Genomic DNA, 25,857 nt, shown 5'->3' with positions numbered 1-25,857 from the left:
GGGAGCTACTTTTACAGCTCGGATCAAGCTGCTCTTAGGTCTAAATCCATCTTCTGAGATCGAGTGTCCCAGGTATTCGACCTGCTGTACTTTTGTCTTACACTTTTCTTTCTTTACTGTTAGGCCAGCATCCATGAGTCTTTTAAAAACTTGTCTTAATACACCGTCGTGCTCTTCGGAATTCTGGCCATAGACCAAGATATCGTCTTGGAAACACATGGTCCTTTCTTCACCTTCCAAGATCTTCTGCATTGCTTTTTGACAAATAGCCGCAGCTGACGCAAGGCCAAAAGGCATCCTTTTAAACATAAATGCTCCGAAAGGTGTAATGAACACCGTGAGTGGTCTTGAATCCGGATGAAGCGCAATCTGGTGGTATGCCATAGATAGATCTATCACACTGAAATACTTTGCCGGGCCCATTGTGCTAAGCATTTCATTGATTATTGGCAAAGGATGTCTTTCCACCCAGATACAGTCATTGAGACTGCGCAAGCCAACACAGAGGTGGATCCCTTCTCCATTCGACTTGGCCGCGATAACTATTGGAGCCAACCACTCTGAACAGTCTATGGGTTGAATTATATCCAAGGCAGCTCATTTTCAAGGGGCTCTTTTAGTTTGAGAGACACTGTACGCAAACTGTGCACCACAGGTTTTGCATTGTATTTTAGCTTGATTTTATGTTGGAAATTGTGCAAACATCCTAGTTCCTCTTTGAATAGCTGTTTGAATTCTTCACAAATATTATCCCCCTTATGGAACTTCTCTGTGAGCAGGACTTGTTCGTCAATATTGGGGTCTAAGATGATTCCCAGCTCTTTCTGGTGTACCCATCCTAAAAGATTGGAACCCGATTTTACTACATATACCGTTCCATAAGTTTTTCTGTCCTTGAACTGCAGCTGCACATTTTTCATACCCAAAAGGGGAATGGTTTCCTTGTTGTACCCTGTAGGAGAAATATCTAGTGTTTTAAGCTCACTAATCTTATTGTTGCCCAGGGAAACATAACAGTCTTTGTTGAGTAGTGTGAACGGGGAATAGGAATCGGAAAACATTTCTACACATTCTTCATCAATTAATACTTCACATTTAGGATAAATAGAATTTACTGTGTCACTGACATCTTTTACTTGCAATATAAACTTTTTAACAAATGTGTGTGATACTGTATTTTAAAAAAAAAACTAAAAACCTCACCTGCCACTCGCCCAGTGTACCTCCAGCGCAACAGACCTTCGCGCTGAGAGGGGAAACTTTTCACGGCTGACTCCATTGCCTGGAAACACTGCGGCCACGCCCACCACCCCCCTTCAGTCTATAAAAAATGTGCTTCACCCGGAAGCGCAGCGGACGAGCGCAGCGGGAGCGCCTAAGGCAAGCCCGTCTGCGCCCTTCCGCGACCAGACTGCGCCCAGCGCCAGCCATGCTGCTGGTTTATCCCCTTTCACAAATAAGATAGTCTGGACAAGTGCGGAATTATTGGCACTGAATACAGTCAAACTCTGTCATGCGTCCAGGCTAGACCTGACCCAATCGGTTCTCCCACCCTAAACAAACATTCTAAAACAACAAGACAACCAACGGCCACCAGTTCCCCAACGATCCCGTTTAAGGCAGCTCTACTGAACTGTAGATCCCTCCCCAAACATGCGGATAATAAAAACCTACTAATAATGGACTCTGACTGGGATGCCCTATTTCTCACAGAAACCTGGCTAAACTTCGACAATATGGCCTCTATTCCTCTTGCGATACCACCGGGTTTCAAACTAAGCCTCTCAAATAGAGAGGAAGACAGAAGAGGCGGTGGAGTGGCCATTATCTTCAAAGATAAATTTATACTGACATCCTCTGCTCCCACCACTATCCCTGGTATAGAGGGGCTACACTTCTGCCTACAAATTAACCCGCAACTATCCCTAGCCGGCCTGCTCATCTTTAGACCCCCGGACTGCCCCTCGACACGCACCAGCGAACTTTGGGATCTAATAATCCAAAGCTCCCTAGCCCACCCTCACTATATGGTTCTCGGTGACTTCAATGTCCACGCCGGCAGGCCTGATGGCCTCCAGACTAGTCAACTTATCTCAACGCTACAAGCCGCTAACCTAACGCAAATTATCTCAGAACCCATGCACAGAGCCGGCCATATATTGGATCTAATTTTCTCCAACGTTTTGGACTCTACTACCCTTCCTCCCTTTCCCCTGGTATGGACGGATCATTTTTTAATTCCCTTCTCCATCCCCCTTCCGTCCTATTCCCAGAAAACAGGCAAACGTTCCTACATATGTAGAATTTGGGCTAAATTATCTGCTAACACCTTATGTCCTGCTCTTGCAGCTGCCCCCCCCCCCCGCCCACCACTGACATTGGATGTGAACTCCGATGCAGTGCTGCTAAACCGCTGGATAGGAAACACAGTGGAATCCATCGCTCCTGCCAAAACTGCCACATCTCGCAGAGAATCCCCTACTGCCCCCTGGTTCTCCGCAGAGTTGATGGAGAAAAAAAGCTATTGCAAAAAGCTGGAGTGCCTTTGGAGGACAAACGATTGTGAAGCAGCAAAAAAATGCTACAAAAAAGCCCTACGAGGTTTACATCAATCTGTAAAAAAAAGCCAAAAAATTATTCCTTGTGACCTCCATCCAACAAGCTGAACAATCTAGCAAAGAAGTTTTCAAGATTGTTCAATCCTTTTTTAAACCAAGAGCCATTGACACTGAGATTACCCCTTCAGAGAGACTATGCGAAGACATCTCTGACTTTTTCGACAAAAAAATTATCCAGGTCTGAGACCTTTTCAAACCCCACGCCCACTGTAATGGCGAACTCAGAAATAAAAGTTTCACCCCCTCCTCCCTTGGCCCAATTCCATCACATCTCCCGTGAAGAGGCCATGAGTGAGTTAAATAAATGTAAATCTGGATGCCCAGACAACCCCTGTCCGCCAAAACTCTGGAAAATGATGTCGACAGCTATTGTTGAACCTCTTCTTCATATTTGGAACACATCCATTGAAACTGGCATGTTCCCTGACTGCTGGAAACATGCCACCCTCCTCCCTTTAAAAAAAAAGCCAAATGGTGCTCCTGATGACCAGACCAACCTGCGCCCTATTTCCCTGCTAGCAGCACCCGGAAAAATGCTCGAGATGCTGATTCAGCGTCAATTGAACAGTTTCATAGAGAAAAACGGAATCCTACATGAAACACAGTCAGGTTTCAGGACCAGTTTCAGCACCGAGACGGCCCTTATTGAGGTTGCTGAGTCGATTAGATGGTCTTTAGACGCAGGAGCATCAGCTATGCTGGTGCTCCTGGATCTATCGGCCGCATTTGACTCAGTGGACCATGGAAGATTGATGTTGAGGCTAAGAGACACAGGTCTTGAGGGTAAAGCACTGAACTGGCTTCAATCCTACTTAACGGGTCGCTCCTAGAAAGTTGCACTAGGCACCTTTTCCTCCAAACCAAAACGTCTCTGGTGTGGTGTCCCCCAGGGGTCTGCGCTCAGCCCGTTACTTTTTAATGTCTACTTGGCCCCACTTTTTACCTTGATCGCCAAATGGGGGGTCAAGGCAATCTCTTTTGCCGATGATACTCAATTAGTCTTCCCCTTTCATGAAGTATCTGAGGTTGCTTTTAGCAAAATTAAGGGCTGCCTTCAAGATATAGCCAACTGGATGAATACTAACAAACTTAAGTTGAATGCATCCAAAACGGAAGTATTATTCTTTGGAAAAAATACGTGTCCTTCTCCAGACCTATGGTGGCCCTCTGAAATGGGACCAGCCCCAGTCCCTGGAACCAATGCGAAGAACCTGGGAGTAAGATGGGATGTTAACCTCTCTTTCTCCTCGCATGTTCAGCAGGTCTCCACATGTTGCCTTCACAAACTCAGGAACCTTCGCAAATTTCTGTCTCTCCTACCGGCTGAGTGCCGTAAAACGGTAGTCCACGCTACAGTTACCTCTAGACTAGACTACTCGAACGGCCTCTACATTGGTCTGCCCAAATATCTGGTGCAGCGCCTGCAGACCGTGCAGAATGCGGCTGCGAGACTCATAAAATCGATTCCTTTTAAACATCATGTCTCTCCGCACCTGCGCGAACTGCACTGGCTCCCAGTGGCGAGCAGAATTCATTTCAAAGCTCTTATTCTGGCGTTTAGAGCACTAAAAGTCACATGCCCTAACTATTTAAAACTTAGACTCACCCGCTACCATCAGGAAAGACATTTACGCTCAAACTCCCTGCTTCAGCTAACCATACCAAGAGTTAGGAAGGCCAGACTTGAGGGCAGATTCTTCTCTGCCGGCACGGCAAAACTCTGGAACGCCCTGCCTCTGGATATTCAATCCACCTCGACAGAAGCAAGTTTTAAGAAACTCCTAAAGACCTAGCTTTTTATGCAAAAAACCTAAGCATTTCACCTAGTTTCTGTCTTAAGCTGAAATCTCTCTACTAGCGCCAGGACACCTCCTTGTGAGGTAGCTGTTCGCGCTTTACAAGCATCAGTATATATATCCATTTTTTGCTCAATACATTTCACCTCTTTACTTGTGGCCTTCTCTGTCTTCCTATCCTGATCTCTTGTGTGTAGTTCACCATCCCGACACACCCTCGCAAAATGCCCCCTCCTATTGCATTTTTTACAAGTGACATATCTGGCAGGGCATTGGAAAAAGGTAGCAAAGTGGTTGTTGCTGCCACACCGGTAACACTTAGGACCGCTCTCTCTGTAATCTACTCTGGTGTTTGCATTCTCCTTAAACTTCATCTTATACACATCACTTTTGTCCTCTACATCATTAATGGTTGCCACAACCTCCCCGTCAGGTTTCATTTCCTTCATGCACCTTGCTGTGTGTTCCACTGACTTCGCTATTTCCATAGCTTCCCTTAGTCCTGGATAGCCAATAATTTCTCTTGGATGCGCAGATTATTCGTGCAACTCACAAGTTGGTCTCTTATTAATGAATCTGTGAGGTTGCCAAACTCACATAGTTGAGTAAGGCCCCACAAAGCTGCAATATAATTCTGCACTGACTCTTGTTTGCCCTGACTCCTTTTAAAAAACTTGTGGCGTTCTAGAACTACATTGACTCTATCTCCAAAGTGTTTTTCTAGTTTCCCCATGGTTTGCTCATACACATCTACTTCTCCAACTGCATTCCCCTCCTGTTCTGGCACTGGTAATGATTGATATACCTTGCGCCTTTGCACACCCAAATTATGGAGTAACATGTGCTGTTTCCTTACTGAATTGAACCTTTGACCCCCAATAGCTATGATATAAGATTCAAACAGTTTCACCCATTCCTTCCAACTTATCTCTGGTTCCCCAATATCATTCAGAAAGGGCGGGTTGATTCATGCTAGCTGCTGCCATATTTACTTGGAGGGTGTGGGTGTACTAGATGGACTATGGTAAAGTATACTAGGGGTTAATGAGGTGTTGACCTAGTAGTCAAAATACAAAACAGCCTAGAAAGTGAAATACCTTTTCTTAAATTCCGCATTTACCCCAGTAGGCCCCAAAATCTCTAACAAGACTATTGTAATATGTTAGGAACGCCACAGAGTCAAGTGTTCAGGTTGGAGATGAAAGGATGCTGGGATACGATTAATCTCGGACCATGGAGCCAAACTGACAGTAAATTAGCTCACCGCCTTCCCAACAGGCTATCAAACATCAATAACCATATATCCTCCTCAACTTCACCTTGCAAGTCCTTAAGTTGCCGATTTACTTTATCTTAATTTCAACTATGCCGTCTGACAGGAACTGGCGGCCCTTTGCTCCTGATGCGCTGGCCGATTTGACAATTGCCAGATACAGCTCAATTTCCCCCGAGGCAGTCTGATAGGGACTGATGGCCCTTAACACCTGATGCGCCGGCAGGATTCTCCAGTTACAGGAAACAGCTCGCCGGCCCCCACAGCTGACTGACGAAGCTTCTATGCAGGCGCCTCAGCACGGTGACACTGTGGCAGAAACTGACTGAATTTCAGACTCCAGACGCAGAGCGTTCGTCCTTTGTGTCCTGACACTGACACGGGTCCCGCTTCCCAGGCTGCCGTCGACCTCAGCAAGCCTCACAGTCTCCGCACCTCAGTCGAACGAGGACTATCCTCTAACAGCGACAGGTACGTAGCAACTGCGTATCTCCTCTGCTTGTTATCGTTTGTTCAATCGTTCTAGTCCGCTCATACAGATTTTTCAAATCCACTCTTCGCTCACACTCTGCGAGAGTCCGACTTCCTACACCCTGTGAAACAGATTCCACTGGATAGACTGTCCATCTGCGGACACGCTGCAATTCAGGCTGGGACCCAGACACCTATACTCTTTCTTCTTTCAATCCGCTACACCGTTTTCAGCATACAAGGTCTCACCCCACACTGCTTTACAAGACTCGGATTGGCATCACATTGACCTTATAATACGCTGGCACATCCTCATAGAATAGTTTTTTTTTTTCGACAACGCTTGATGATATCTTTAGTTTCTACTACTATTCCTTCCTGTCGTGTAGAGAGAGCACACAAAGGGGAAATGGTCAATACTGCCCCCTGCGCAGTTCCGTCGCCAGTGTTGGAATTCCTGAAGGATGACAGGACTCAGATGATAGATAAAGATGCTGTTTATTGACCATCCACTTTCTTCACTGGAGAGCACACCAACATTCCACAGGGAGCATCAGGGTGGGATAAACCAACTAGGGCGGAAAGGTAGGGGTGGACAGAATATACCAACAGGACTGATTGCAACAATAACCATCCAGCGCTATTACCCACAACTTCCTGCCACCTGTAGTCAAGAATTCACACACGTCTGTAGACTGCTCTCTTTCATGTGCAGCACTCACTAAGGGTTCCTTGTTTGAACAAGCATTAAAAATGCAATATGTCTTGCCTTCTATTAAGTTAACGCCATTTGCTTTGCTATACAATACCATTAGCAAAGCACATGACTTTAACTTAATCAAAGGCGAGACCTATTGCATTTTCAATGCTTGTTAAATACTGTGTAGTTTTAAGTATGCACATATTTAGGGTATTGGTCTGCTACATTGTGCTGATTTTGCACTGAGATGGTTTTCTATCTGGCCATGGTTTGTGGCTTTTTGACCTCAGCTGCTTAGAATAGGGGATGGTCGGATGTAATTGGAACACCATTTTTTTGCAAAAAAATACACACCTCTTAATTTTCCCTGCAATTGGCACACAACCCTTGACCACATTTTCTATTTTGTTCTGATACATATTTTTTTATGTATACTTTCTTTTTTATTCTTTGGATCAGCTTAACATGAATGAAAATGTATAGAAACTCAACTTTCTAGAATTTTGAATTAAACAAAGCTTTATTCCCTTGTTCAAGCAATGGCCTGTTGCCCAGGCACTTTTACATATTGTATTAATTATGTTCCAGAAGCAACAGAAACAAATCACAGGTGGGCCAACCTCTGTGGTCTGCCTTCAGGACTGAAACGTTATGTGCAAGAAGACAATCAGAGGTTTGAACAGGAAGTGGAAGAGTGGGAAGAGGAGCAGACCCGCAAGATTCCTCAGATTGCACCAGCCACTGCCTCTGAGTCCGAGGAATTCTCTTCAGCTCCAAGTGAAGGTTGTTAAATTTTTGTTTAGTCTAATTTCAGTGGATTAGATACCAGTGAATTTTTATTCTATCCAATTAGTAGTTTTCTGTCAATTGTAACTTCCCAATTGTAACTTCCCTTTCCATAGGTGAAATTGACCATTGGAAACTTAGTAGAGTATCTGAGTTCAGAGGTTATAGGTCTCTGTATTGAACAGAATGATACATTGACACTATTAAGTAATTTTTCGTGGTCAACATGTCTGGTTGTGGCCAGTCACATTTTAAGTAATGAAGCAGTTTACACTTGAAAAGATTGCCATCATTACATTTAATTGTGTCTTTCGATAATAACAAATAGGTACAATTAGTTTTGGAGAGCAAGAAATAACTGACTTTTCTGAATGGGGGTTAGGGTATCCAATTCTTTCACAGCATCTCTGCCAATTACTTGTTTTCTTGATGTATACTTCTAACTACAGAATCCTTTAATTTAGAATATCCCCAGGTGGCAGACTGGTTCTGTAGGATTTGAAATAACATTATTCATGCGTGACAATAGGTGGAATCATGTGGCTCTGCGCTGGTTTAATTCTGTCCCGGAAGTGACAAATGGAGCTTCATATAAGCGCTACCTCTGCACACTGATGCCATTTCCTTTCTGTACCTCTGTACGCGGATCCCCAACTTTGTTCTCATTTGTTGATGAGTTTTCTCTTAAATTCTAAATGTTTCCAGTGTGCAAGGAAACCTAAGTCCCCCCGGAACACAAAGCAATGCTATATGTCACAGAATACCCAGTAAAGTTACTGAATTCCTACTCCTGTTTGAGGTTGAGTGCGCAGACCTATTCCTGTTCTTGGGGATGTTCCAGCGGCAAGTCCTCATCGCAGTCCAAGTTTTCCGCTAAGTAGAAAAGGCAGCACAGGAACGCTAAGCAGGGTTCCTCTCTGTTTCATCACTCTGTCTGAGTAAGTGTTCCTCTCAGCCCAGGTCTGCCGCTGAGGACTAGATCGCAAAATTTAACCTATTGCACCCCACGTTTGAGGCCATCGGCGACATTGCAACAGATTGAGGTCTTTATAGGAACCATGTTGCAAATCTTTACTACTTATCCAGCTTTTTCTGGTGCACCTTCAGGCCCAGAGTTGCTACAAAAGCCTTCAGGGGGACACTGCCAGCAAGTACAACCTCTGCACTGTCTGGGCCTCATGGACCTGTCTTGGGTTCCGCTCCGACCTCAGGACCAAACCAGCACTAAAATCTACAGTGCTTTCTTCAGTGTCAACACCAGCCCCAAATCCACTAGCAGTGGACGAAGGCCTTGTCCCAATATTCTTATCTAACTTTGAGCAAAATATATCTCATCTCTGGACATAGTCGCCCCCCAAATCCGTACCAACACACCCGGCCCCTGATCATTCAGACTCCGACAGAACCATGCTGCTACCTCGTAGCTGCATCCCCGTGCTCCCAAGAACATTTTGATTTTGACACTGATCATAGTGAAACAGCTTTTGGAAAAGACAGTGGAAATGATGAATGTGTCCCACTACATTCTGATGAGGACAATCGATATATGCACTTACAGGAGGTCAGTGTGTTGAACACTTCGCCGGACTCTAGATAAGCCACTTGATGGGTCTTGTCTGTTTGGCGAAAAGGCAGAATCAGATTTGGAATGCTTTAAAGAAAATCAGGTCATGGCTCGTTCCTTAGGCCCTTCTACTCTGGCAAGGCAGCACCCTTGGCAATTTTTCCCCTTTTGAGAGTACTCTAGCGGTTTGGCATACTGTAATGCCAAGACCCTCCATCACAGGCACCCCAGTCTTTTTGAGGTCGGGGGCCAGGATATTGGAAACTCTGTCCCGGCCAACAGTGTCGGCAAACGTCCTAGTCCCTTGCCCCTGCGTCATCAGCCTCCAAGCCGCTTTAGTTTGCACTTAGTTGCACATGGCCATCCTGTGGGAGACCAAATAAAACATTTCCTCCAAGGGTAGCAAAGTATAACATCCAATAGGCGGATCCTTCATATCGTCGACATCAGAGCACCTTTCAGAGTGGCACCTGTCCATACTGCATCAAGAGGTGCAGGCTCTTTTGGCCAAAGGAGCAAATGAGAGGGTTCCGTTGAGAGTGGCTGCTACTGCCTCTATTTCTTCGTGCCGGAGGAGATTGGAGACATTCGGCCTATTTTAGATCTCTGCTCTCTTGAATTCCTTCTTGCAAAAGGACATATTCTAGATGCTCACATTAGCCCAGGTTTTGTCTGCTGTGGGTCCAGGCTTACTTTCATTTTCCCACCGTGCAATACCACAGACCCTACTTACAGTTCCAGGTACACCAGGAACATTTTTATTTTGCTGTGTTCCCCTTCAGCCTCACTAGTGTCTGTCTGGTTGTCATAAAAGCAATGGTGGTGATTGCAGCTCATAATCTGAGGTTGAGGAATTCAGTTTTCACTACTTTGACAACTACCTGTTAAAAGTGGTTTTGCCACAGTCAGCTGTTGACCACCGTTGTACCATGGCAAACTTTCAAACTTAATCATCGTTCACTATGAATGTGACAAAGTCTCATTGATTCCTCATAAAGTCTTCCTTCCATCTGGGCCATACTGCATATTGTGCTGTTCCAGGCCTTAACTGTGTCACAACGCGCCCAGGACATTTCGGCTGTGATCTAGATGTTTCAGTCTCTGCGAGAGTGGCTCTAGGACTTCTTGACCTCCTGCATCTTGATCATTGGCCATGCCAGGTGCAGATTAGGGCTCTGCAGTAGAACCTAAAGCCTGAGTTGGCCCAGCACAAGGGGAACGGGTCGTACTCCAACCAGCTGTCGGATAAGACTACAGAAGTCCTGCAGTGATAGCTGCTCGACTCGACCGCAGTTAAACTGGTGGCATAATTCTCACCCTGCCCAATCAGAGCTGACTGTGTTGATAGCTACATCTGATAGAGAGTATTAGTTGTAGATTCCTTACCTTAGAATTTCCTCCAGGTATCAGTCTGGATCTGGAGATTTTTCAACAGCAGTACCCGTTCACCTTGGGTAGGTGGCATCGATTGGCTACGCATCCGTCGCCGGTGCAAGGGATGATGTTGCGGGACTAATATAGTCACCGCCCATGCACGTTGGCGCCCTTTTTTTTCTGCACCAGCCTAAGCGCACATCTGAAAAGAGCTACCCCTTAGCCATTTTTTACTTTTTATCGACCTCTTTTTCGAGTTTTGGACTCGTGCTGCGTCAAGGATTTCCCAGGGTAGGACCGGCATCAAGCCCTGTAGCTCCTGTTACGTGACGGATCAGCACCTGATGTGCCTCTGGTGCCTGTAGTGCAATCTCACCCTGATGTCGTGCTCCGAGTGCTGGGCCATGAACCCGAAAGATTTGCGGTATCTGTCCCGAAAGATGTTGGAGACCTGGCACTCATCTCAGTGTCGCTCCTGTTCTCGTTCGAGAGGACGGTCCGGTGAACGTCCGTGAGCTCACACTCCTTGTCGCATTCTAAGTCGCCGAAGAAGTGGAAGAAGCACAGGCATTCTTCAACTTCACCCTGTTGGTCAACTGACGTGGCGCGGGACTCTGAGCATCATTGCTCGAAAGCTCTGTTCCCGGAGCCTCCTTCTGAGAGGACTTCATGCCTCCCCACTTTTCCAGGAGCCAGGCATATTCGGCCAAAAGTCAAAAGTTGTATGAGGCCCTCTACCTCATTTTTGGGCAACACGGCTCCGCTGGTGCATCTTTGGACCCGCAAAGTTGGTTCTGGGCACTAGGCCTTCGATGCCAGCAGCTTTGGCCCCTACTCCCGAGGGCATCCGTGGATCCGTTTTCAGATCCGGACTGACGCGGCCGATCTTACTCTACCTTCCCCCGACTTCTGCCCCAGCGATGACGTTCCTGACTTAGTGCGCCCCCGGTCAGCATTGACCCTAGTCTCATCCCCGACATGGACACGGAGCCATACTGACTTCGCTCTGCATTGATTAAGACGCCCTGTGTTCATCCCTGGTGTGGATTAGTGCCAGTATGTGGAGAAGAGGACTGGGAGGGGCAGCTGGACCCTTTATCTGACCAGCTTGAAGAATCTGTGGCCTGGCGGACAGACCTGGGAGAGACCATTGGTTTGGAAACCTCCCCTGGCACTGGCTTGCTTTCTCCCCCTACCATGGCTGCGGAGGAGGGAGCTTCCTACGTCATGGTGGTGATAAGGGTGGCTGAGGTCCTTGGTCTCGAGCTCCCTTTGTTGGCTGTCAGGACTAACCTCCTGACTGAGGTTCTTAAGCCTGCAGCTACCACTTAAGAACCTCTTTTGTCCTTCAATGAAGCCCTCACTGAGCTCCAAGCCTAGCGCAGGTGCGCCTGTGGATAGTACAACTGCCTGTCGCCACTTTCCTGCTCTGGGTGACCCAACGTTCCTCACGCAACATCCCTCCCCTGAGAGCTTGGTTGTCCAAGACTCCTCTTAAAAGGGTGCATTCCCTTTCCAAGCAGACCCTCCTCCGGGGTTGGTATTGCAGGGGTATCTATTGTAAGGTAAGGAATCTACAACTAATAGGTTACTTACCTTCAGTAACGATGTATCTGGTAGAGACATGTATTAGTTGTAGATTCCTTACCGCCCCACCCATCCTCCCTGCTCTGCGAACTGATTTGTAGGGATAGGGACTCGCCTAAAGGGCCATAGTTTTGACGCACCAGTGGTCAATATCTTTCATAGCTTTGCGCTTCTTGTGCTGAAAGTTGTCTTAAGAACGGATGTCAGCGCATGGGCGGCATCTATATAGGATCTGCGACGTCATCCTGATGCCGGCGATGGACTTGGAGCCGACCGACGCCACCTACCGACGCACAGGGGTACTGCTGTTGAAAAATCTCCAGATTCAGACTGACGTCTTGGGGAAATTCTTCCTAAGGAATCTACAACTAATATATGTCTTTACCAAATACCTCATTACTGAAGGTAACTAACTTTTTAATTGCTGCTGAATTGGGATGATCACCTAGGAGAGGTAGAGTTCAGAGTGTACCGGTAGCAAACCTTTGGAGTTACTGGCCATTGCCTGGTGCTGTAAAAGGCTTGTTTGGTCAATCAAGTGGTGACCTCAATTTGGCCTTCACTTTCTTCATGTGCACTCCATCTGAGTCTTCTGTGTCCCTTGACTCTGCAGGTTAGAATTATGTTTAGGGTTATGTTATCATTGACTTAGGGTTAGGGATGGGAAAATGTTTAGGGTTGCAGTTGTGTTTGATTTAATATTAAAGTTTGAGTCTAAGATAGTGTTGAGGCCACTGTTTTCATTACCTGTTTAAAGTTGCAGTCCACTTCAGAGATGGTTTTAAGGACAGGTTAGAGTTTTAACTTGAAGAGGATCAGTGATTACTTTGACTTAAATATTAGGCCTTGTGTTCACTTTGATAAAATGTATTTTGCTGAATTTTCAAGAGTATTTTTTTCTGGATAGTTTTCAGCTAAATATGCTTTAATACTTTTGGTTTCTTGTCTGAAACTTGAATTCATTATTTCCTTTAAAATACTCTTATTTTCTAATATTTTTTCTATGGCAGACTGGTTACAAATGTTTGAGGAATGGGATGGCTGGATACTAATCCACACACGTCATCAGTAACTGGTGCAGAGATATTGATAAGTGGTTCAGAGTAAAGGCCTATGTTGGAGACTTGCTAAAAAGAATTACTTAAAAGGTTTAATATGTTAACTGGGTTGAGGCACACGTTTCTACGTATTCCAATATCCATAACATTACGCTGCACATCCATGCTTTTTGGGCTATATTGTACACTGAATCTAAACCTAATACTTTACGTTTTGTCCACAGAATCATCTTTCACCCCATGTCATCAAGAGCGATCCCTATCTTCTGATCATGCCACCTTCGCCAAGGAGCAAACAGCCCAGGCAATTGCAAATGCGGCCGAATCGTTTGAGAAGAATGGTGTGCAAGCAGCATTAGAGGAGGTAAAATGCGGGTTTTGAACTTTTGTGCATTGTCTCTTTTTATGTCTTCACCCTTCCCTATTTTATACTGCACTATGCTTTCTCATAGCCTGTTGCAATGTTAATTGAACAGACATTGAAGACATTGTTCCTTAGCAAAACGTTTCATTTAAATGAACCTCCGAAATTTCCTTTATTGCTTGTTGTCTGTGCAGAAGCAGCATTGAAGGGAATAATTACTGGGCTAAGAGCATCTAGATGTGTTGGGCGGTGAATCGAACATTAGCATTGTGCTTAAACTATGAGAAAAGAAAATGCTAGCAGATGTGTCATTGCAGTTTCAGACTTCTACTGGCATTTGAGTTGAAAAGGCTGAATGCTTGTAAGTGAAGCTGAGCACCTTTTATGTGTCATATCAACACTTTTGTGAATATGGCACCACATTGTACTTTTCAAAAAACTGATATTTAGCATAAAAAATGAAAATGTTACAACATTTTTGAACTACTGCTTGCTTGATAAGTGTAACAATTTCTTTTGTGTCCTTGTATATACACACCATCTTTTTACATTATGAAAATCAGCCCAGCTCTAACACTAACATATTGTGTTTGTATGTAACTGCTGGGTCACCTACGCTCAGCTGCTACAAATGCCTAGTCTTGTATGTATTCAACTCCCCTAAAAGAAAGAGCTCCCGTAGGCTTCTACATAGTTTTCTAGTCCAGTTATGTCAAAAAATAACGATTGGGCTAAAGAAAGATACACCTGGAAGTGTATAGAATACTAACTTACTAACCACTTCAAAGCATTCTTAACCAAACGTCTAAGCAAATGCTGATTAACGAAAAAATGGGTGATAGAAATTCCACAAAAGAGGGTTAGGAGCCTCCAAAGATGTGACTTATATAGTAAGCAGGAAAAAACTGAGTGCAAACAGTTGGTTGAGGGATTTCAAATCTATCTAACAGAATCAATGAGCTCCCTTTCATCCATTGTTTGGCTTCTGTAGATAGTTGTAGTCAATACTACTGTATTATTTGAACAGCTGAGTTTGGAACGGTTCTTTGAATTGCAGGTGTTTTTGCTATTCCTTCAGATGTCTTGATAAGAATTCGGAGGTTTAGGCCTGGTACTTAGCTGATACTTAGAGGTTCCAGTCTCTGTTGAATGGGAGCTTCACCATGAATACGAACAGAATGAAGATTTGTTTTTTGGACATCAATCTAACAGCAAGTGATGGTACACTGATTAGCTCCCAGTATACTAAACCCACTGACAGGAACAGCCTGTTAAGGTTTTACAGTACACACCCACATGCCCTCAGGGAGAATCCTCCGGTTGGCCAATTTTTACGAATACGGAGAATTTGTTCTGACCTCCAAGATTATAAAAAAGAGGCACGTATCCTCACAGATAAACTGAAACAACAAGAGTACCCTGTTATCTTTATTGAAAAAGCAAAGAAGAGAGCACGCAATACCCCGAGAGAGGCCCTACTTGAAACCCATGAGAAGACACAGCCAGAATAAATAATGTGTTACAACGTATAAATCTTCTTCTAATGATGTGAAAAAAAATAATTACCAAGAAATGGCCTATACTCACATCTAATAAACTCATTTATGAAAAACCTATGTTCTCATTCAGTAGAAATAAAAGCTTGAAAGACACATTGGTCCACACAGACACATATAAACCTAAAGATAGCAACCAATTTACATTGTGGAACAACCCCTCAGTCACGGGACATTATCCTTGTGGAACATGTGTGGTATACCAATTCACTGAACACACTAAAAGCCTTGATTTAGGCCTGCACTCACCATGGGAACAAAGGTCCCACACAAATTGCAATTCGGATTCAGTGATCTACCTTATCAAGTGCCCATGCGACCTGACCTATGTGGGCATGACAAGCCGAAAGGTCAAAATCTGTATCAGCGAGCATAGGAGCACAATCAGACGTGCTATAACATCAACTAAACTTACAGCACACTATAAAGACAAAAAACATAAAGACACAGATGTAAGATGGACAGTGATAGAAAAAGTAAAAGGCATCGGCAACCTGCAGAAGAAACTCCTGGACAGAGAGCAATGCTGGGTGTACGGTTTAAAGACTCATGAGAGTGGCTTGAATGACTCCATTCCTTTCTAGTCAACTAAACAAATTAGAGAAATCTGACCTCCTTTAATTGATATATTGAGGAATAAAGTCACTTTTAGAGCATTGTTAGAATGAATAATAACAGAAAAGTTTCATCATCCAATACTGCTTACAACTGCTCACATGGATTGAAGGAGAATATAGTAGCGGGGAAGGCGTGGTCTGCTTATACTAAACATCTGACTAATGGGAATAGACGCATAACCTATCTAATTTTAGTCAGGTTTCTAATTCCCTTGAGGAACTACAGATCCCCTGATTCCATTTCCAGTCTTCGCAGTCTTACATTAATATAGCCCTAAATTATCCGACTTTGATCTTTGCTATACAATGAGGCCAATGCTGCGTGGCTGCAAGATCTAACATGAATGGTGCAGCGGTACACAAATACATACTGCCATAGCGGGACACAGAACTAGAATATCACGCTAGAAACCACAAATCCAAAGCATATTACCCACGTATCGCGTTGGATACACGATGACGCTGCAGCGTCATTTGCGGCTGCCAGAATGTGGGCTTATTGCTTTCTACCGGTAACTCTTCCTGCGCTACCTTTCAATATTTAAACACCGATCCCCGGAGGCTCTACGCACAAACTGAGGACCGGTACCAATTAGGTATGAGAAGCGGGTTGAGATCTTGAATCGAAGTAAGTACTATGCGATGCGCACAGACACATTTGGTTGGTCCAATTGAAGAGGCAAGTAGTAGGATCGACTTCCTCCATATCTATAGTACTGAGGTGTCTACTTGTTCTCCTCTTCTAATTTTTCCAAAAAAAAAACTTACTTGACCACAGTGATTGCTCCAGGACCACCCACAGTATCCTACCGGTCCTGTGTGAAGCGCTAAGCCTCCCCAAGAAGGGTGAGGAATTGAATGAATGACTAAGAATACATGGAATAGATGTGGGGATCTTGAATATATGTCGAGTCATTATCACTTTTATTGTGCACAGTTAGAAGGATAAATGTGGTTAGCTGTTCGAAGAGACTGGCACATGGTGTAGGCACTCTGGAATGTATACATACTAACGCGGAGATAGTTTTAGCATGCGAATAAAATCGCCACTATACTATAACCTGTCACATAGAATTAGTTTGTTACAGATAAAGTGATGAGTGGCACAAAAGGGGATGAGACTGTTGGCATGGACTTGCACATGAATATGGCATGCAAATATGTCTGATCTCTAGCACCCACCTAAATGGTAAAAAGCACAACAGTAATACTGAAATGATGCTATTTTAATGTTGTGTGTTGTCTGTCTTTGTACTTTGTTTATGTTCACAGATGAAGGATCACACATAACGGATATGTTATCTGTTACATGCACACGAGGCGCAGATACTTGCCCCTCACTTCATTGATAGGATAGGGACTCCCATCCTTGTAGTTCCCAGGGGGGTATCCTTTGCCCTGAAGAAAGTCCAGGACCTACACGGCCTACCCAGGACTGAAACATGTCGGCACTAGGGTCTTAGGACCATAACACTCCTACGGACACGTTTTTCAGATTTTTTAATAACCTAGACATACCCAAGAATAAAGAGAAACCAGGGGTATGCCTGAGGTCTTTTAATCTTTAAATCCCCCTGGTCTTCATTTATCCAAAGAGCTCCTAACACTGGTTGAGCCCACCCCGACGTTTAGGCGTCGGGGTGACCCAATGATGAAGCATGACACCACTAGGGTGTGTGAGGGTAATTAAACAAAGAGTGTTTTACTTCCGCCTATTCAGGTTGAGTTAGGTGCAACCTTTCACTAGAGAGTCCCCCCCCCTTTTTGTACAGTTAGATAATCGGTTCCACTGACCACGCGCTGGTTCATTGGGGTATTTTTTGTGGTTAAAATTCTGCTTAGGGAGGGCATACTCCGACTGAGAAACCTCACGACCCTTCAGGTAGGGGGGAGATTTCCCCACCTTTTTTTTTGTACATACACGAATGGGAGGAGAGACCATTGCCTGATCCGGGTTTCCTGAATGGTGCTCTGCAATGTCCCGTCATCTGCATGTATATTGGTCTCTTGCTTCACAGAGCAATGGACACTTAACATTATTTATTTACAGTCAAAGATGGGCTCCTTTGTAAAGTTCTCTTCAACGGAGCTTTATTTCTATTTTGTAGCATTGTAGATACTCATTAACAGATATATCAGAAGCCTACAGCAATGCTAGCACAGCATATAAGGAAAGGAAAACTTGCTCATAAACTCAGTGGACTACTTTTAAAAGCTGCTTTCAAGTGGTGTCATGATTTGTTAAGATTGTCACGTCTCCTTGAAGCTAGCCAATAGGTTTTTGGCAGGCCAATATATATTAAGTTGCAGTCATTACAGTGTGTCCTGGCTAGAGACCTGGTGAGCTCTCATCTGTGCTTGGTTTTGGACACAGAAGACACTCAGTTTTTTTAGGTCTGATGTTAGCAAATACCTTTTTTTATATTATTAAAATGATTGTTTAATATAATTACGTATACCCTCTTCAACCATTGGTCTGGTATTGCCTTTCAACTTTTTCTTCTGCTCACTAGAATATGAAGCAACGGGTCGGCTCACTTCAGCCATCCGCTAACTGCCCTGTGAATTATAGCATTCTGCCCTTTCACTAGGTGGAAATCCTTGGACATAGTAGGTTCGAACTGTTCCAGGGTCTACAATGGCAATGTGTGCTTTTAGCCAATTTGTTTTAGTTTAATGATGGCTTTGCAGCTACCCCAACGATAACTTTTCACAAAAACCATGAAAAAAGAAAAGTAGCATTGACAAAGCCAGAATGCTGGCAGCTAACACCTGGCGCATTTGCTTTGCCAGTGCTTGTCATTGTCTTGTTCTCTCTATCACCAGGTATTTGTTACTGTGTAGCGATCTCAGAGGCAACGGTCCCCCCATATGAGTCCAGTGACAACATTTTGAACAATTGCTCCTCCCCTCATATTGTTTTTCGAATTTTAATTGTCATGGGCTTTTGTCCCCGATTACAAGACAGAGCGTATACTAAATATATTATTTGCAGTCGGCAACACTTTTTAATCGCCTCACTGACCTCTCTAGAATTGAATAATTATCATGAGGTGCAGTATAATATAAAATCTACAAGGGTAGTCATGGGGTTGACAGTACTTCTCCAAGTGGTGACAATTATGAACTGGACAGCATTTGAAGTGAGATTGTAATTTCTATATTAGAAAAGCATACCTCGAGTACCTAAGACTTGTATGAGAGTCATGAACTTGTAATCAGATACATCAAAAAAGTATAGTTCAAAATTAGAAAACGGATCAATTAACAGGACACTCCTCAACACATTCAGATAAGGCCCATGCAACTACAAATGAATGTGGTGATTCCACCTCCCTCAGAGAAGAAAGTGTATTTTATGTCTTCATTGAAGGGTAAACTTCAGTTCTTCACCAAAAAATACAGAATATCAGACTTTTCTATACAAATAAAGAAGAGGTCACAGAAAATCTGTGTCCTGCTGAATCTCTGAAAATACATTTTACAGAATTCCAGAACGGGAAACACACCCAACCAGCTAAATGTATCATTTATTTCTGAAAGTGTGCTAGCACTGTTGTTTTAAGCAGCAGTCCTAATGTTTCAAGACCAGTCTTTGTTTAGTATTGCATTAGCTGCAATTCGCCGATCAAAAATAGAACTCTTTGAAAAATGTAACCAATCTACTGCATATATACGTTGCAGCAACCAAGTTCTTCAACACATACCCAGTCACCTGACCAGTAGTGGTATGTTCCACATCTGATGGCTGATTTTTGTCCCTCTAACTGCTTTGTTTCCCTTTTTTTTATTTTCTATTCCTAGTTGTAGACAATATTTACAATCCGTTTTGATAAATTGAGAATGTATGCATAGCATAATCTTAAAGAGTGGCCTCCTTTCTATGTGGGTTTAAAGGGTTTGAGAGTTCAGGGTCCATCACAATTCTGTGACACACATTTACTGTGAGTCCATTATAGCTAAAAAAAAAAAATGTAGTGTATGAGGAAGACAGAAATGTACATGGCATTCTTCTACCTTGAGTAGGAACGTGCTCCCTGATGTGTTCCTTCATGCTGTTTTACGAGAGAATAATTTTACTGAGGCAGTTTCTTTTAAAACCAGTGTGTTTTAAGAATAAGCTGCTCTGTTTTCTGCCTGTATTTCAAGTACACTTGATAGCTCATACTGCAGTGGTGTAGGTTAGACAGAATCCAATTTTGTATGTTATTAGACATGCAGGGTGACTTAGTTATTTTCTTAGATGATGAGGCATCTGGTTTTTGAATATATCAATGAAATACCAGCCAATGTAATAGAAATATGCATCAAAGATAAATTACGTTTTGAGTGTATGTCGTCTTCTGTTCCACCCAAAGGCGTTAGCAAAAAAATAGGATTGTTACGAGGAGTAATTGTGGCATTTTATAGTGCTTTAAGAACGAAGATGTTGTTTTGTGTGGAGCTACAAATATTGCTGTGAATAATTACATTATTGTTTTCTATAGGGTAAATGTTTACATGCTTAACTATAAACGCACTATAAACCCCAGCGACCCCTATTTCTAATAATTAAAAAAAATTATTTAAGCCTAGCTTTTATTCAAAGATCTGTTGCTTGAACGTCTAGAAATGAGAAATTTTTAAAAGCCTGCAGATATGTTGTAAATTTTCTATTTTCTGTGTGGATTGGGTTGTAAACATATTTTGTGAGTTGATAAAGATCTGTGTAGTATTTCTATTTTTAATGACATTGCTTGTGTCCCACAACCGCACTCGTGGAAAGGCTATAGATGTTTCAGTGAGCACTGAACGCTCATGTGCAGGTTTTTGACCACCGAGCCTCATTTAAACATTCTACGTTAACTACTGCAAACCACTTCAAAGCAATATAATGACTTAATGTGTTCAGGCTCCGTAATGTGGCTGGGTTCTTGAATATTGCATATCTTTATTTGCTGCGAGCTCCGTACATGGAAATATATGGAGCGGAAGGCAGCCTGGTGTTGGGCCTGTTGGTATGCTATGACAATAGCTAAGTTTAAATTAACAGTATTTCATGGGCAGATAAGTCTTGAAGCTGACTATTGGTTTATATTGTGGGACTTAGTTTGTTATTGCATTAATTTACTGTTGTGTCCAGTGTCTTATGCTTATTTAATTAAAAATGATAAAGTGTAAAACAGAACCCAAATGATAACGTTACTACAGCACCTGTTAACAAAGCTTTACTTTTGCATACTAAAGTTCTGTAAACTCTGCAAACCTATAGGATTGGTGTCATATGGCCAATGTGTAAAATGGCAGTAATCTGCTTGAATCAGTTTTGCTGTTTTTCTTCATTCGTCTGCTAAGTGACTATATTCTCATTAGGTAGTAAGAAGTCCATGACACTAGGGTGATTTCTTGTTTGTCCAAAATAAACTCAAAGGGATACCAGAATCTTTACCTATTCCGATTGAGTGCAGGCATTGAGCGTTATTGCACTTTTTCACATTCGCATTATAAACCAAAACAAGAATGTTGGTGGAGTGGTGTGAACATTATGCATTGCCACACTCTTATCTGTTTACCAGCCTTTTCTTCCTTCAAAGACTTTATCCACCTTCTTCCTCTTTCTTCTAATTGTTGTTCCTTTGTGCCGCTGCAGCCACCCGAGGCAGATCCCAAGGAGGCTGGGCAGCCTGAATGCAAGCATGCAGTTCAGTCTGGAATGGAGCACAAGTCTAGCAGCTCACATGGAGACCCTCAGCCCAGCTCCCAGGTCTCTGAGGTGGATATTCCCAGTGTGGGAAAGATTCTGGTTAGATCTGATGCCGATGGATATAATGAGGAGGTACATCACCAAGCTTAGGACTCTTTTTTTTCTATTCTTGTTGACTGTAAGAGGAATATGTTGCTTTGGTGAACAAACATGGCACTCCTAACACTTCCCAATGGAAATGGTGCAAGTAGCACTTTACGTGCAAGTGGAGGGAGGAGCTTCACTCTTGGAAATTGTTTCGCATCCTGTTTGTAGATGCCATTTGCTGCTGTCTTTCTATGTTGTAATCTGAGTCTTGTGGTTTGTCACCACGTTTCGTACATGGAATTGTAATGCCCAGTTATATTAGGTCTCCCGTTTTATAACATTGACATATTTTACCAGCGTTTCTGTATAAGCTGTAGGTTTTTGTGTAGATCAAACGCAGGGCTGTGTAAAACCCTATCTATATGCTATATTCCAAATTGTGGTGGAATTAGGGTGCAATCTCTTATTCAAAGGTTTAACTATAAAGGTGGTTGTTAGACACACTGCTGAAATTCATTATTGCAAATGATGTTTGGGTTTTCCCATGGTATTACTGTGATCTACATTTTTCTCTGCCCATGCTCAATGGCCTTCTGGAATCTCCTTAATTGCTCTGAAGGTATGTGGCCTTTGATATGCGACATAGCTACTGGTGTTTTCTACAGCTGTCTGGGCCACACAGTTCCTGACTGTTAGTTGAGTATCTTTATTCTGTTAGTGACAGAGTAGATACCTGAGCAACAGTTGAAAATAATGTTGAGCCACATTTTATTTTTCTTCTCTAATAGCCTGCTATTTCATTACGTTTTGCTTCTTATTAGCACCTGTGGGTGTGAGTTGGATAACAGCCATGAGAATGTGCCCAGTATTGGTTATAAAAGTTCAGGGACCCATTAATATGAAGAATATTTTACCATTAACTAGAAGTGTTCATAGTAAGCGTTTTAACAATGCTACCTTCAGAATAGGGACAATCGGATATCAGTGCTTTAGCAATGGTTTCAACTATTTTATAAGCCTTGTATTTATTTAGTTGGACAGGGCAGCTTGTTCTGTCATGACGTACAAATGTCATGCTGTTTGGAGGCAGAAGACCAAAGTCTGCACCTCTTTTTTTACTTAGCTGATATGAATTGAGGCAGTATGCATAATATCTAAATTATTGTCAAAAGCATCTCCCCATTATAAGGTGTAGTGCATTAAAAGATCTTTTGGAAGTTTTGGGTATCCGAACGTATGCCCCCTTTTTCTCTCCATGTTACCTTTTTTTGTTTTTACTTCCTTTAAATGGTCAAAAGCACTGAAATTACTAACGTGATGATTGCAATTTAATATCATTCATCCTGTTTTCAACGGTCTTTGAAACAGCGTCTTCTTTGTTTTTGTTTCTTTGTGTTCCTTTCTTCTCTCTTTCCTCACTGCAGCTTTTTTCTGCCTTTTCTCTCCCTTTGTTTCTGTATTCCTTTGTGGTAGGTGATGCTAAGTCCAGCTATGCAGGGTGTGATCCTCTCTATTGTCAAGGCCCGACATACCTTTGATCGAGATGGGCCGGAAGCAGGGCTGGTGAAGGTATCTAATTTTATGTTTAACAATATTTATATATTTAAAATCTCTATCATTTGCACCTTTATTGAACTCTTCTGGTGCTTTGGCCAGACTAATTGTATAGAGTCTTAATATTTTCAGACTGATTGACGGTGTTAATATTCTGTCAGTGCTATAGGTGTTGAAGTAAAACTAGTTGGTACCTAAAATAGGATTGTCAATTGGACACATAGAACTCAACAATGTTTCCAGTAAAGTACGGCATGAACACTTGTTTCATATCAAAAAAGGGCCACTGGGCTCATCATTTGGAGAACAAGCGATTGCGACTACTGATGTTATGATGTCACAAGACAATTGAAAAGTTTGACTTTTTGTTGTAAGGCAAAGGAGAATTGTCACTGAGTTTTGGATGGAGGAGGAAATAATGGTCACTGATGCAATGTTGGATATGGGTGCAGTGTTCATCATGGAAATCAAAAGATATCAGTGGAGGGGGGACATTGCTATCTCTGTACAAATATTTCAGGAAGAGCTTGAAGTGGTCAGTAATGACATTAAAGAATTGGAAAGTGTGTTTTGAAGGCACAAATTGGTATAGGATTTCAAGTATTTGAGCGTGGTTCCTTGGTTCTCAGTTTTTTGACTGCAACAAAAATAATTGAAAAGTGGCAATAAATTGAGAGATTAGTAGCCAAAAGCATAAATCAATACCTGCCTGTTTGGTTAGCTACCCAAAAAGCCGAAAGAATTCCTCAACTCCACACCCAAACGTGCCGTTCTAATTGACCCTTAATCTCACTATCTTGTATTTAAACTTGAAAACCTTTTTCTTTAAAGTTTCACTTTCCCTCCTGCAGTTCACTCCCATGCTATCTGTTAATAAGGGTGAGTGAGGACATAAACAATTACATCGAAACATTTACATGCCCTTCTTAATTCTAAGACACCTTTTGATGGCTTTAACTCACTAAATGCGGAGCCGTTCTTGTTGTCACTATGTCTTATCTTCACCTTCTAGAAGAGTCGTCACCTGTACAACTGTCTTTATAAGCATGAATTATGTTTAACTCTTCCTAGATTTCTTGTTTTATTTTTCGTTTCTCAAGTAGTTTTTGCCTTCCGGGGCGCTGCTACCTTTTTTTATTTATTTTTTTATTTATAGTTTCACAGCAGCAAGATTACACACAACCATATACAATAAATAACAATGGGCAGATGAAATCATACACATATACACATAAATACATTAATGAATGAATCACCCCTCAACATAATCACGAAAGGCACCCCAGATGCTTTTACCAATCTGGCGTTTCTTAAAGCCTTTAACGGGAAAAAGTCCCCATTGTAGCTTACATAGATGATACATTTTTGCCCTCCATAGCTCAAATACTGGGCGATATTTCTGAACCCACTCACTAGCTATACATAGGTGAGCAACGGTCATAGAGAAAAAAAGCAACTGTCGATGTAGATATAATGTATTCGAACTGTTACTTTCAGGCAGCTTCCCTATTAACATCATGGCAGGTGTAATTGTCAAGCAAAAATTCATAACCGAGGACAAAAACTTTTCTATGTCTGCTAGGATTCTACACAGTTTATCACAACTAAAAAAAATATGTATACTCTCCGCACTATCATCCCCACAACGGAAACCCTTTCCATCAAACCCAAAAAATTGAACTTTTAGATTCGCTGACATTAATGTTTCCTTGGATAGTGCAATACGTTTCTCCACCGCGATGTCTCTTTCTCCTATCTCCCTAGACCATTTAATCTTATATTTATCCAGATCATCTGGTCTTCCAGGTAAAAGTAACTGATATACACCTCCAATTTTAGATTGTCGTCTGACCATCTCTATAAGTGAATGAGATATCGTATTTAGGTTAGACCGAAAAAAAAACCCTAATCTGTAAAAATTTGAAAAACTGCCCTTTAGGTACACCATATTGCAAAACTAACTCATCAAAAGATTTACATACCCCATCAACAGAGTAAAAATCCCCTAAGTTCCTAATACCTCTTTTCCTCCAGGCTAAAACTATCTTATCCCCAAATATATCGGGTAAAATCTTCAGTGCGTGCAGGGGTGTATAATATGAAATGTTCCCCAATATAGTTGGCATATGTAATCGTTTCCACACTGTGTAGGCACTATTCGGGACTTTAAATAGCGTTCGTTTGAAATAGCTACCATCCACTTCAGTAAATAAACACTGTTTAGCAATGGGCCCCATAAGGATTTCAAAAATTGTCGGTGTGATAGCTCTATTAACAGCGCCTTCCCCAGTGATTAACACTCACATTTTGTAACAAAAAACATGTAAAAAAAAGTATAACGCAAAATCCGGAACCGCTAAGCCCCCTCTCTCGATAGGTAGCGTCATAAATCGCATCGCGTGTCTAGGCCTACCCGGTTACCTTCAAAAGTATTGAACGAAATAAATAAAGAGCCTTGGGTAAAACTTTCATTTTAATATTATAGCGTCCTATCAGTGTGAAATATAATCGCCCCCACCTATAACATTTAACGTTGCGAATCAGTACGTTCCAATTTCCTTCCATCACTTCAGACATAGAGGATCGAATTTGAATACCCAAGTATGTCACCTCTTTAACTACTCGCTCATCTGTCCAAATAATATTATCCAAGCATAAAATTTGCGTTTTTGACACATTTAGCTTATACCCAGTAATCGATCCAAATTCTATAGCTAGCCGCTTGATCTCCTCTATCACAAGAGAGGGGTCCACAGTAGTCACTGCTAT

At 42.6% G+C, this 25,857-nt stretch overlaps 1 protein-coding gene across 7 annotated transcripts in view; it reads left to right on the top strand.

The window, feature by feature from the left end:
* The window catches only part of USP28 (ubiquitin specific peptidase 28), a 504,161-nt gene that overhangs the window by 342,743 nt on the left and 135,561 nt on the right, over positions 1 to 25,857 (top strand). For 2 of the 7 annotated variants that reach the window (XM_086957380.1, XM_086957382.1), the window contains 4 exons: positions 7,447 to 7,641; positions 13,452 to 13,591; positions 21,394 to 21,579; positions 23,008 to 23,103. In XM_086957380.1, coding sequence (XP_086813506.1) covers positions 7,447 to 7,641; positions 13,452 to 13,591; positions 21,394 to 21,579; positions 23,008 to 23,103 — 617 coding nt within the window. The remainder of the gene's footprint in view (positions 1 to 7,446; positions 7,642 to 13,451; positions 13,592 to 21,393; positions 21,580 to 23,007; positions 23,104 to 25,857) is intronic. The other 5 variants (XM_086957384.1, XM_086957386.1, XM_086957381.1 and 2 more) reach the window with 4 other exon arrangements.

This window comes from Lissotriton vulgaris, chromosome 2_1, assembly GCF_964263255.1.
Source record: "Lissotriton vulgaris chromosome 2_1, aLisVul1.2, whole genome shotgun sequence".
NCBI lineage: Eukaryota > Metazoa > Chordata > Amphibia > Caudata > Salamandridae > Lissotriton > Lissotriton vulgaris.
Note: the sequence above shows the minus strand (reverse complement) of the source record. Positions and strands in the feature narration are given on the sequence as shown.